This window comes from Enhydra lutris, unplaced genomic scaffold (assembly GCF_002288905.1).
Source record: "Enhydra lutris kenyoni isolate GAN:26980312 unplaced genomic scaffold, ASM228890v2 scaffoldscaffold1, whole genome shotgun sequence".
Lineage (NCBI taxonomy): Eukaryota > Metazoa > Chordata > Mammalia > Carnivora > Mustelidae > Enhydra > Enhydra lutris.
In genome coordinates, this window is record NW_019154085.1 from 19,534,547 (window position 1) to 19,548,156 (window position 13,610).

The 13,610-nt window shown below is 37.2% G+C and overlaps 1 protein-coding gene across 4 annotated transcripts in view; it reads left to right on the forward strand.

The window, feature by feature from the left end:
* The window catches only part of LOC111145703 (phosphoinositide kinase, FYVE-type zinc finger containing), a 77,668-nt gene that overhangs the window by 9,584 nt on the left and 54,474 nt on the right, over window positions 1–13,610 (forward strand). For all 4 annotated transcript variants that reach the window (XM_022500842.1, XM_022500832.1, XM_022500853.1 and 1 more), the window contains 5 exons: window positions 61–179; window positions 905–1,076; window positions 5,976–6,183; window positions 8,113–8,202; window positions 13,456–13,594. In XM_022500842.1, coding sequence (XP_022356550.1) covers window positions 61–179; window positions 905–1,076; window positions 5,976–6,183; window positions 8,113–8,202; window positions 13,456–13,594 — 728 coding nt within the window. The remainder of the gene's footprint in view (window positions 1–60; window positions 180–904; window positions 1,077–5,975; window positions 6,184–8,112; window positions 8,203–13,455; window positions 13,595–13,610) is intronic.

Genomic DNA, 13,610 nt, shown 5'->3' on the forward strand with positions numbered 1-13,610 from the left:
TAACAAGGTTGCCTTTTGTTTGTTTGTTTCTTTTTTTTTTTTTTGGTAAATCTGATTCAGACACGAGAAGGAAAGCAGAACCTACCTTTGGAGGTCATGACCCTCGTACAGCTGTTCAGCTTCGAAGCCTCAGCACAGTATTAAAACGCCTCAAGGAAATCATGGAGGGGAAAAGCCAGGTACTCTCTAGGGGGTTTAGAAGATTTTTATTAAATACTTATATGGGGCTTATGCCATACTCACTAAAAATGTTCAGCTAGTACTTCCTCCAGTTACAAACATTTTTAATTCAAATTCTTAACTTTAATTTATCATTTTTCTCCCCTTTATGGTAAGTGCTTTTTGTTATAAGTTAGCGCTTTTCTGTTGAAGAAGTATTTATTTAGCTCAGATTGTCTTTCATGGTTTCTTCAAGAAACTTTATAATTCATGGGAAGTTTTGGGGTCAAGCTTTTTTTTTTTTCTCACAGAGGTCTAATTGGACCAAACACCATTTTTTTGTTTGTTTTATTTTGTTTTGTTTTTGCTTTTTTTGGAAAAGACCATGCTTCACTGATTGCATTATAAATCTTGTCATAAGTCCATATACATGTGTGAGGGTGTGCCGGGCTCTCTTTTCTGTTCTATAGCTCCATTTCTTTTTCTATCCTTGAATGAATTTTCTGTCTAAAATTACTATAGTTTTAGAATAAGTCTTGATGGACAGTAATGTAAGTCCTTCAATTTAAGCCTTGTTTAAGGCTATTTTAAGGCTTAAGGTGATTTTGATCTTTTCCATTCCCATATGAATTCTTGAAATAGGATGTCAATTTCTGCAGAAGAAACCTTGTAGGATTTTGATTAGCATTGCACTTTTCATTACATCTTTTCATATTTTCAGTTTCACATATTGTTACTGTTACAGGATAGCGACCTGAAGCAATACTGGATGCCAGATAGCCAATGTAAAGAATGCTATGACTGTAGTGAGAAATTTACGACCTTCAGGCGCAGACACCATTGCCGACTGTGTGGGCAGATTTTTTGCAGTCGTTGCTGTAATCAAGAAATCCCTGGAAAATTTATGGGCTATACAGGTAAATGCACTTTATTGACAGTTTTGCAGTTTTTAAAGGTCATAACTATAAAATAGTTATAATACAGGACCGTTGTGAAGCCAATTTTTATTTTGGGTTTCGTGTGTGGGACATGGGGAACACAAAAGTGGGGGAGATACAGCTTTGCTTTAAAGGACTTTACAGTTGAATAATAAAGTAGATGGAGAGGTTCATAAATAGAGTAAAAGATAGTGTGTCATAGATGCTAGCAAAAAACCACGGGAGCAATAATATTTATTAGACAAGGTGGTTAGGATAGATTACTAATATATATTACTATGAGAATTTTCATTTTATAAAATGTAGATCATCCTTGAGTTATAGGACACCTTGCTTAGCAAACTGCATCTTATTCATATTTTTTCGTAAATTTATCAGTATGGAAATTTTAAATTATTTAAATTATTTGTTGAAGCAGAAAATACCAAACAATGGTATGTGGATTTACACAGTGCTTTGGGAGTGGAAGGTGGGCAGAAGTTACCAAAAGGAGAATACTCTTTGCATCTCTCAAATTATTTTTGTTGCCATGCAAATCTTCCTCTTAGGCTTACTCACTCCCCCTGGCTCCCAGCTGCTAGAGTTCAGAGCTCAATTATCTTTCATCAGGATTATGGCTGCAGCCTTTAGAGGAATTTTTACCTTTAGTTTTTCCCTACTTCTAGTTCCTTTTCCACACTCTGGTTATTATTCTTTGTTAAATGCTAATTTGATCATATTGGGATATTACCTGCCTAAAACCCATTCAGAGCTCCCATTACCCTTAGGATAAAATCCTGTCTTGTTAATATGGTTGTCGTGTTAGTTTTTCAGGGCTGCCATAACAAAATATTACAAACCGAGCAGCTTAGAACAACAGAAATTTATTTTCTCAAAGTTCCGGAGGCCAGAACTATAATAATAGCTCTCACTGCACAGGTCAGAGAACTAATGTAGGGATTCTTCCATTTACTGAGTATGTTTATTCCAACCATGTGTTTTAGAACTGAGGAATAACCACAGAATAACCACTCAACCCACCATAAGATGGATCTGAGCTAAAATGCTATTCATCACCTGACCTCTATAAGCCCCTCTCCTGACTGGTAGACTACAATAAAATTTTGGGTCTCCTGAAATGAGAGCCAAGTCCAGTAATCCCCCAAAGGTTTGACTCTTACCTTTTTCTTAATGCACAGTCACCCTTTGGGGAAGGGTGGTACATATATCAACAGTTTTAAGTTTTTGGCAGTGTAATGAGGTTTTTCTCAAGGGGACCTAGCCTCCCTGCTTCATTCAAGGAATTCTTGGTCTGTAAATGGCTCAATTCTGAGAATTAATTGGGAGATCATGACTGTTTTTGATTTAAGTTAGACTACTGTCCACTTGTCCTGGAGTTTGTCTTATACAAATCTAGTAAAAATTTAGTAGACTGCTTATTGACTTCACTTCTGGGAGTACCATGATCAATGCCATGGTCGCTACAAGTCAGACTATTCTGAATCCTGTGTTGACTCTATTGTCTATTATAGTATCCGTGCCCACCTTGTCATTGGTGATTAAGTGCCACCATTCTGCGTGTGCCACCCTAGGATCTAATGGTCTCCATTGCATTTAGGTTTTTCAATTCAGTGGAAGCAGTTCCCACTGTAATTTCTTTTCTTTCTTTCTTTCTTTTTTTTTTTTTTAAGATTTTATTTATTTGACAGACAGAAATCACAAGTAGGCAGAGAGGCAGGCAGAGAGAGAGAGGGGGCAGCGGGCTCCCCGCTGAGCGGGGAGCCTTACATGGGGCTCAATCCCAGGCCCCGGGATCATGACCTGAGCCGAAGGCAGAGGCTTTAACCCACTGAGCCATGCAGGCACCACCCCCCAACTGTAATTTCTGACCTACAGAGAAGAGTGACCACAAAGCTCTACAAGGATCCTGGGGTTCCCCTCACAAATTTATTTCTCATGGTCATGAAAGGTATATGCTCTAGATCCTGCTGGGGTGAGTGAGCAGGTGTTACTTGGTAAATCCTTTCTTAACATTTAATATCCCTAATTCTTTGGATTCCTTCCTTCATAATACACCAGGTTAGTTCTGGCCTTTCAGCCTCTTAAAGTATAGGTCACTTTTGGTCCATGTTTCAGCCAGTCAACCAGCAAGACTGTTAGAGCCCTCTTTACCCCTCATGCTATGGTTTTCAATTCATAATCTCTATTTAGTGGGCTCATATCAATAAATTCAGCTGGGTCCTACTATGTTCTTTCCACTGTATCTTTGATATATCTCCACTGTATCTCCTATATCTTTGATATCCATTTGCATACCTATTCCCTGGTTTCTGTCTACATGAGTTGGAAAAATCATGTTAGTTCACCTTCTTATGGGTCACACTATACCTTACCTTTCAGGGCTTGCTGGGACTTGAGTCTTGTTACAGCTCTAGAAGCAAAGAGGGTAGTGGGAGTGGGTCCTCAGGAGAATAAGCAGTGTCTTGCAAGGTAGAAAACTCAGGCCATTTTGGATTTCTCAGGCAAATCAGGGTTAATCTCCTCTGACAGTTTGCAAAGGCTAAGAAAGGTAAAGAAGACTCAGAATTTTTCGGAGCTTCATTCCCCAGCTTCATCAGGATCTTTCCATATATCTCCGTTCTACTTTTCAGGATTCCATTCCTTTCTAATCAGTGCCCTCATTTTCACAGCAGTTATACTGCAAGATTAAGGATTCTCTGTGTGTTGTGATTCAGCCACTTGCAGTATGAAACTCTTAGTTTGATTTTTAGCTCTGTGGCTACAGGAGATAATGATTTCTCTCAGGGAAGACAGAGAAACTTCCAGGTAATTTGTACAGCTGGGAATTTGAATTCCTGAGGTCATCCTTCCTGCCCTCCTTCCCCTCTTTGTCTAGTACAATTAGGAGCAACCAGTCAGTCTCATTGTACCTGCTAATTTGACAAAAATATTCTAAGATATGAGGGCCACCTATTTTATGGAGGGTAATTTACTTAAAGTCAACAGATTGCATATGTTAATCATTTATTAATCAAAACCCTTCACAGTAACAAGGAGACTACTATTTGGCCAACCAACCAGTCTCTCCAAGTTGACACATAAAATTAACCATTGCAAATGGAATAATACATGTTGGGCACTTGTACAATGTAGCCTCGAATAAATGTAAAGTACTTAGAATAATGTATGGCACATGGAAAGGGTTGAATGTGTATTAAGCAGTTATTGGTGGTAGTAGCATTAATATCTCTACATCCGTCAGGCAACTTTTTAATTATATGTGTGTCTTTCACCTCAGTGGACCAAGGTCTTTGGTGGCAGAGCTGTGTCTCCTCAGTCTTTGTTATACAATCACATAATTAAGCATGTGTTCAGCAGACACTTGCTGATGAAATTTCTTCATGAAATGAAAACTTTCCAGTTCAGGCTTGGCTGAGTTCTGACCATCTTCATTCTAATAGCTGACTGGTAAAGGGACATTTCTTTATAGTAAGAAACAAACCAAGCCTTTGTCGTGGGAACTTAGAGACCTTTCTTCAGGATGTCATTTCACTTCCTTACTGTAGTTCTACTTCTCTGGGCTGGTGGTGATTTGTCCAGACACTCTCATTTACCCCAGACTGGATTCACTTTTTTTGGTCCTGATTGAAGTGGATATAGTTTTCTTTAGTTTTAGTATATTTCATCTGTTGAATTGTGGCATCAGAAATAAGTAATGCAACAAGTGATAATTAATTTTGTGTAAAATCTAGGCATAATTTAACAAAACTGAGGACTACATATTTGTAGTCTTAAAATGGAAAAACGCCCTAAAACTATCTAACATAATTATACTTGGTTGTAATTATGGTAAAAACAGTACCGTTGCCTTTAAGAACGTATATAAAATCTGAAATTGTTTCTTTTAAGAATTAGTAATTCCCTTTCAATAATTCAGACTCCAGTATTGATTAAAATCTTATTACTAATTGATGAAATTTTTTGAGTTCATTTTTTCCCCCTCATTCTGAATGTTTTCTCAATAAATTCTGGCCTTCTAAAATAAATTTAAAAAAGAAATCTTTTGTTCAAGTCCCATCAGTTTTCTAATGTTATTTGTAAAAAAAATTAAGGTGGAATTGTTAAATAACATGTGTTTGTAAAGTTCAGTTATCTGACCTTTTTTTTTTTTAGTACAGTAACTTACAGAATCACACAAGTAGCTGTTACAGAAAAACAGGATGGAAATGAAAACTTCTGTTTGGGCTGGGCTGTGACCTTAAACAAATGACAACATATGAAAAGTATTAAATAACCTTGTTGTTTGTCCTCTGAAGAACATTTCGTTGCCAACTCAACTTTCACTATAGGAATTTCTGTAACAGTTCCCCAGCTTCTTCACAGGGTCTGTAAGCCCATTTTGTATTTGTTTGTTTCTGAGATGGTGCCCCCTTGTGGAGGCCACTCTCAGGGTTTCACAACAGAGACTTGCAGGACATTTTCCTCCTTGCCCAGGGAAAACATGTTGTTTCTCTTTGTATTGCTTTATTTACTCTATTCGAAACAGTTTTTTTCTTGCACTTACTGTCCCTTATTTCATTTTTAGAACCTTGAAAAGTTTGTTTTTTCGAAAAATACTCTTAGTTTTTTTTTAGTATCATTGGGTGCTATTTTCTTAACTCATTAATAAATTTTGAGGTTATTTGAATGACTGGATGAATTTATCATAATGATGGTTTTTAAAATATATAAGTGAACCAAAAATTATTCTGCATTGTGAAAACATCTTTTTTGGTAGTCTTTACTGGAAGACATTTTCTTGTTACCTGAAAAACTATTAACCCAAGGACTTAATGTGTTTTGTTAAGTAACCTGTTATTATTTTTTAAGTTCATTTTCTTGTTTTGTTTTCCTTCCTAGGGGACCTCCGAGCTTGTACATACTGTAGAAAGATAGCTTTAAGTTATGCTCATTCCACAGACAGTAATTCCATTGGGGAAGACTTGAATGCTCTTTCTGATTCTGCTTCCTCTGTGTCTGTACTGGATCCAAGTGAACCTCGAACACCTGTTGGAAGTAGAAAAGCTAGCCGCAACATATTTCTAGAGGATGATTTTGCCTGGCAAAGGTACTATCACTTAAGTACAATTTTATTTATGTTTGAGAAATACAGATAGTCTTGTGACCTGGGGCTGCCTTCAGTTTATTTTTATCTTCTTTGAATTATTTTCTATATATTCTCCTCCTTATTCTTTAGAATGTTTATGGGTAGTAATTATATTGACTAATTAGAACCTAAGCTGTACAAGAGGAGAGACTTTATATTGTTCTTATTCACTGTTCTACCTGCTGGCACCAAGAACAGTGTATGATATATATCTTGATATTTGTTAAAAAGGAAACAGAAGTTATTGAGATGAATAATTTCTAATGTAGCCTTCATAGAGAAGTAAAATGCCCATAGACTTTGTATTCATAATATTTGTAAATGAGGGGTGCCTGGGTGGCTCAGTCATTGGGCGTCTGCCTTTGGCTCAGGTCATGATCCCAGGGTCCTGGGATTGGCCCTGCATTGGGATCCCCGCTGAGCCGGAAGTCTGCTTCTCCCTCTCTCACTTCTCCTGCTTGTGTTCCCTCTCTCGCAGTGTCTCTCTGTGTCTAACAAATAAATAAAATCTTAAAAAAAATTTGTATATGAAATTAGATCTTTTTTCCTCCCTAAGGAACCTTTCATGTTTTTCCATAGGTTTAAATTTGCTACTTCCAGTTGCCTGCTGGTGAAGGATGTTACTAACTCTTGGTAGTTACACCGAATTGTTTGAATTAGAATCCTAGATTCATCAGTTTCTGATTTTTTTTTTTTAAGCTAAGTTATATTCTTATGTATAATACTAAATCTAGCCATATGAAAGAGCTTAGAGTTTTAATTAACCCCTTTCTGATAAGTTGTTTTATCAATCACCCTTAAAAGTGTGAGGAAGTAATAGGCAACTAATTTAAATAGAAGTCAAGAATGAATTATAGCTACGTTCTACATATATGACTCTTAGGGACATAACGTGGGGCAGAAAAGAAAGTCACAGAGGTGTACAACGATTATTTATGATGTTCAAAAATACATAAAACAAACACACTGTCTAGGTATACAGATGTGGTAAACTTAAAGAGAAGGGAGGGAATGATAAGTATAAAATTGATAATAGTCGTTTCATTGAGGGCCCAGAGGGGAATGGGATTGGGTAAGGAAATAACACACATTTCAGAGTTAGTGCTGATGGTACATTGTTATTTGTGGTGTCATAATTCTATATAATTTACGTGTATTTTATAAATTTTAAAAATTGATTCTACATTTAATAGAACAGTAAAAAAGTATAGGGATTCTCAGTTCTTTCTCACTTTAGTTAGTAATCCCTTTTAGTTGTGGCTGGCCCTATTGCGTGAGCCCAGAATTGGCAAGTGTCCTCTAATAAACTAGATTTGAAATCTTCCTGAGAGATGTAGGATAGATGTCAGAGGTAGAATAATGTGGCAGTTGTTTCATGTTCATTCTTTTAGTTATCGTATCTCTTGGATAGGCACCACTTTCTCTTTTTGATAGATGTAGAAGCTGAGGTTTAGAGAGATTAACTAGTGGACCCAAGGTCAAAAGCTAGTAAGAAGGAGAGCCTGCACTTGGACATACGTCTGACTCTGCGGTGCTATTCCAGTGGGTTATGGGGACTGAGAATAAAATACTTGAACTCAGGGTTTCTCCCCAAAATCATTTCAATTTTGTATATGATGGATGTAGGAGTTCTGTAAGTACCCATCCAACCGGCGTTATTATTTTAAGGACTCACTGTATACTTAATAAGCTACCAGCCTTTTGGCAGTTGATGTAGTTAATATAAAAACTATAGTTTCTATCTTAATTAAAAGAAGAAAACAAAACTAACCCCTAATCTTATTATTGCAGGGGAAAACAATCAGCTTTTAAATGTTAAAGCACTTCACTGAAAGCAGATTTGCTTGTTACTGTCCCAAATCATCTCAGTATTTTTCTATTTCTTTGTAGTTTGATTCATCCAGACTCTTCAAATACTCCTCTTTCAACAAGACTTGTATCTGTTCAGGAGGATGCTGGGAAATCTCCTGCTCGAAATAGGTAAGCTGCCAATGAAAACTCCATGTTCTGTATTTGATATTTCTTTCTTTCCTGGCAATGAGAAGAGCAAACAGATAAAAATGGGGTGGGATTGATCGTTACACTTTCTTAACTCTAAAATCTGAATTAAACTGTTGTTTTTCCATTTGCTAGTCAGCTCTGGCTTGCATTCTTTTTAGTGTCTCTTTTCCAGTATTCTCTGCTGGCTTCAGATCCCCACTGGCTTTCTCCTAGCTCAGCAGATGGCCTTATTTTCTATTGTAGAGCGAAGAGGGCAGCTAACAAATAGGCACTTCTTCAACTCTTACTGCCATTTACAAACCTGATTACGTTTAGAGCTCATCTTTTTTTTTTTTTCTACCTCTTATCCAAGCTAATACTCCATTTGTATTCTGGATCCCATCCTTTTTCATTTTTTTATTAATTATCCTGTTGATGTTTGTACCTTCTACCTCTCATTGCTGACTCCTCACTATTAGCATTTAAACAAACTCAGGTCACCTATTAAAAACAAACAAAAATTTCTTCTTTATGGTTCATCTCTCTTTGCCTATATTCTCAATTATTTCTTTTCTTCTTAGCCAAATTCCTTGAAATAGTTGCCTGTAATCATTCTACACCTGCACACTTCCTCCTCCTTTTTCAACTTACTAGATCTTACTGATGTCCACACCTCTTCACTGAAAAATGCTTTCCTTTTTACAAGTTTAAGTGGTGACTAAGTAGTTCTTAACCTGAAGAACTAGAGATCTGAATGACCTTGGTTTAACACACTTTCAGTTCTTTCTACAAGTATTATTAAGTACCTAGAAACCAGCTATGTGTAATACAGCAGTGAATCAAACAGTCAAAAATTTAATGCTCAAAAAAGCAATAAGGCATATGGGTAGAGATTGACATTTTAAAATTGTGTAGTCAGGGAAGATCTCACAGGGAAGGTGACATTTGAGCAAAGGCCTGAGGATATGAGGGAATGAGTCGTGTGAACATTTAATAGAAGAGTGTGCCAAGAAAACAGAAAGTAGCCAATTCCTAGAAGGAACATAGCTGGCAAAGAGTAACAAGTAACAATATTCTACCTGGAGTAGAATATTCTTATAGTTAATTGTAGGCCTTTGTCATTTACTCTGGGTGAAGTGGGAAGCTACTAGAGAGAGTTTGAATTTTTAAAACACTTTTAAAATTATTTTGAAAAAATTTCAAATTTGTAAAAAGTTGCAAGAGTAATTAATATATTCTCTATTAAGGTTCACTAATTTACATTTTCCCATTTGCTTTGTTACTATTTATATAATAGATTTTTTTTGAGAATAAGTTGCAGACATCAGGATCTTTTACCTTTTTTAAATTAATAAACTTAATTTTTTTAGAGCAGTTTTAGGCTAATAGCAAAATTGAGTAGGGAGTACAGAAAATTCATATATACCCTCTACCCTCCTAACCTCCTTCATGATCAGTATCCTGTATCATAGTGGTACATTTGTTACAGCTGATGAAGAGCTGTTAACATATTATCACTCTGCATTAATACATTATCACCCAAAGTCCATAATTTACGTTAGGGTTCACTCTTGGTGATGTATATTCTGTGTTTGGGACAGATGTATAATGATGTGATATCCAATGTTGTTGTAAACTGTAGTTTCACTGCCTTAAAATTTCTCTGCTCTGGGGTGCCTGCCTGGCCTTCGGTTAAGCATCTGACTCTTGATTTTGGCTCAGGTCATGATCTCAGGGTGTGGGGTCTCTGTGCTCAGTGTGTAGTCAGCTTGCCCCTCTCCTTTTTCCCTGTTTGTGCTCACCCTCTCTCTCTCTCAAGTAAAAAATTCAATAAATAAATAAAATCTTTAAAAAGAAAATTCTCTGTGCTCTCTTTATTCATTTCTCACTCCCACCCAACCCATGGCATAGCCACTGACCTTTTTACTATCTGCATAGTTTTCCCTTTTCTAGAATGTTGTATGGTTGGACTCATTCAGAATGCAGCCTTTTCAGATTTGTTTCTTTCACTTAGTAATATTCATTTAAGCTTCCTCCATGTCTTTTCATGGCTTGATAACTCTTTTTTTCAGCATTAAATAATATTCCATTGTCTCGATATACCACAATTTATCCACTTATCTACTGGAAGATATTTTAGTTATTTCCAGGTTTTGGCAATATGAATAAGGCTGCTATAAAGGTTTGTGTGCAGGTTTTCATGTGGTCATGTATTCAATTCCTTTGCATAAATACCAAGGAGTATGATTGCTGGATCACAGGCAGAGAGTATGATTAGTTTCATAAGAAGTTGCCAAACTGTCTTCCAAAGTGGCTGCACCATTTTGGATTTCCTAAATGGAAGAAGAAGAATTGGAGATGGGAGTTGTGCTATAGTGAAGGGGGGAATGTCCCAAGGGGATGTGGAGTTAAGACAATTTTTTTTAAAAAGGTGGGATGAATTACAGTATTTCTTTTGGCATTGTACAAATGGGGAAATAGCTGTGCTAATTTACAGTGTAGTTCCATCTGTTTTGAATTAATACTATGATTGATGTAAATCTTTGGGAAAGGTGTAATTTAGTCAGTGAGTACTATTTCTAAATAAAAGTTTAACCAGCATTCTTAATGCTAGGCTACTTATTAGAGTATTTGACATCAGGGGTGCCTGGGTGGCTCAGATGGTTAAACTTCTGCCTTCAGATCAGGTCATGATCCCAGGACCCTGGGATCAAGCCCTTTGTTGGGCTCCCTGCTCAGCGGGGAGCCTGCTGCTCTCTCTCCCTCTGCCTGCTGCTCCCCCTGCTTGTGCTCTCTCTTGTTGCCTTTGTCAAATGAATAAAATCTAAAAAAAAAGGAAAAAGTATTTGACAACAAATGTGACTAATTTTTTTTTGTTTTTGTTACTGCCATATCAGGATTTGTGCAGGGATAGTTAGAATGTTAGAGAAGCAAAACACAGGGATAATACAATCATTGGAAAAGAGATTCTATTTTATTTATTTATGTATTTATGTTTTTATTTGAGAGAGAGAGCATGAGGTCCGAGGGAAAAGCACACTCCCCGTGGAGCTGGGAGCCTGATGTGGGCCTCGATGTGGGACTCAATGTGGGACTCGATGCCGGGACTCCAGGATCATGATCTGAGCGGAAGGCAGTTGCTTAACCAACTGAGCCACCCAGGATCCCGGAAGAGAGATTTTAATTAATGGAGTCAGACATATAGTGGTGACCTTTCACTAAAAGAATATGCTAAGAAATAAATGATTATTTGAAAAATCTTTATTATTTATTTGATAACAGTGGTTTCTCATAAGCTATTAAGAATGACTTTTGGCTAAACCTGTTACAGACCTGTGAATAATTTCTTAAATTATTTTTTTAAGATTTATTTATTTAGTTTTGGTGGGGGGGAAGGAGAGAGAGCACGCATGTGCATGCACAAGTTGAGGGAAGGACAGAGGGAGAGAATCCTCAAGTAGACTCCCCAACTGAGTGTGGAGCCTGTCTCAGGTCTGATCTCATGACCCATGAGATCATGACCTGAGCCAAAACCATGAGTTGGATGCTCAGCTGGCTGAGCCATCCGGGCGTCCCAAAATTATTTTAAAAGTATCTTTATCTTTATGCTAGGGGGAGCATAGTTTTTTAGTTGGCACCTGGTTTTGAATGGCAGGCAGCCTTGCTGTTAGTTGAGTTACCTTAGACGAATAACTTAATCTCTGATTCTTGATTTCTTTATTTGTAGAATGGAGTTAGTAGTACCTACTCTATAGTATGCTGTGAAAATTATTATGATTTTTAAAAAAGATTTTATTTATTTATTTGACAGAGATTACAAGTAGGTGGAGAGGCAGGTGGTGGGGGGGGGGCAGGCTTCCCGCTGAGCAGAGAGCCCAATGTAGGGCTTGATCCCAGGACCCTGAGATCATGACCTGAGCTGAAGGCAGAGGCTTAACCCACTGAGCTACCTAGGCACCCTTGCTGTGAGAATTAAATGAGTTTATTTTCTAACTCATTGTAGAAGCTTCTGCCTTTTTATCCTTTATATAGAAGCTAAAATTTGGTTTCATTTTTTTCAAAGTGGATGCTAACTAAAATTTCTGTCTCCAATTTTTTAATAAATAAAAGCTTGCTTGATGCTATTGACATTCCACTTACAAGTCATTTATCTAGTGACTTTGCCCAGAGGCAAAATTAAGGATGTTATATAAGTAATAATATATTAAGAGAGGAAACAAACTTTCACTCATTTTTTAATGATCAAATTCAAAGTATGATTGAGGATAACAATGCAGTTCTAATAAGAAGAAAGTAATTATTTTGGGGGGGATAACATTTGCTTAGCTGGGGTTCAAAGTTAATGTTTTCTCTTACCAGAACATTATAGATATTCACCTAAAGACATTCTTGTTTCATTGGTTATGCAAAAACTATTTGGTCTGTGGGCCAAAGTTTCCTGTTCCTGATCTGCAAAATTCCTTCCCTCCTTCCCTACCTTCCTTCCTTCCCTCCTTCCTTTTTAAGATTTTGTTTATTTGTAAGAGAGAGAGAGCACACAAGCAGGGGGAGTGGCAGAGGGAGAGGGAGAAGCAAGCTCCCCACTGAGCAAGGGAGCCTGACCATGGGACCTCCATCCCAGGACCCTGGTATGACCTGAGCCTCAGGCAGATGCTTAACTAACTGAGCCACCCAGGGACCCCTGCAAGATTATTTCTGCATTTAGTCTGATTCTTCATATTTGTCAGTTAAAACAAAAATAATAACACTAGTTTTCAGCATTTTAACAAGTTTATATCCTTTTCCTCTGAAATATTACTGCTAAGTATACTATATTTACCACTGCTTTCCTATAATCTCTCCATAGCAGCTTTGCTTTTCACTTATTCTGAAATAGCTTCTCCCAACGATGATATCATACGTAACCATCATCATTACATTTAAAAGTACCCTTAATGTTGGCAAGTAAACATTTATTTATTTATTTATTGTAAAGATTTTATTTATTTACTTGAGCGAGAGAGAGAATGATTGAGAGAGCATGAGAAGGCAGAGGGTCAGAAGGAGAAGCAGACTCCCTGCTGAGCAGGGAACCCAATGTAGGACTTGGTCCTGGGACTCCAGGATCATGACCTGAGCCGAAGGCAGTCACTTAACCAAATGAGCCACCCAGGAGTCCCAGTAAGCATTTATTTAAAAATGAGTTTTCACTGTAATTTTATTTATTGATGAAGAATTTACAACTGTGTATTCACTTTTTGTTTCTATTTCCAGATCAGCTAGCGTTACTAACCTGTCACTGGATCGATCTGGTTCTCCTATGGTATCTTCATATGAGACATCTGTCAGTCCCCAGGCTAACCGAACCTATGTTAGGACAGAGACCACTGAGGATGAACGCAAAATTCTTCTGGTACTGGTCTAGTATC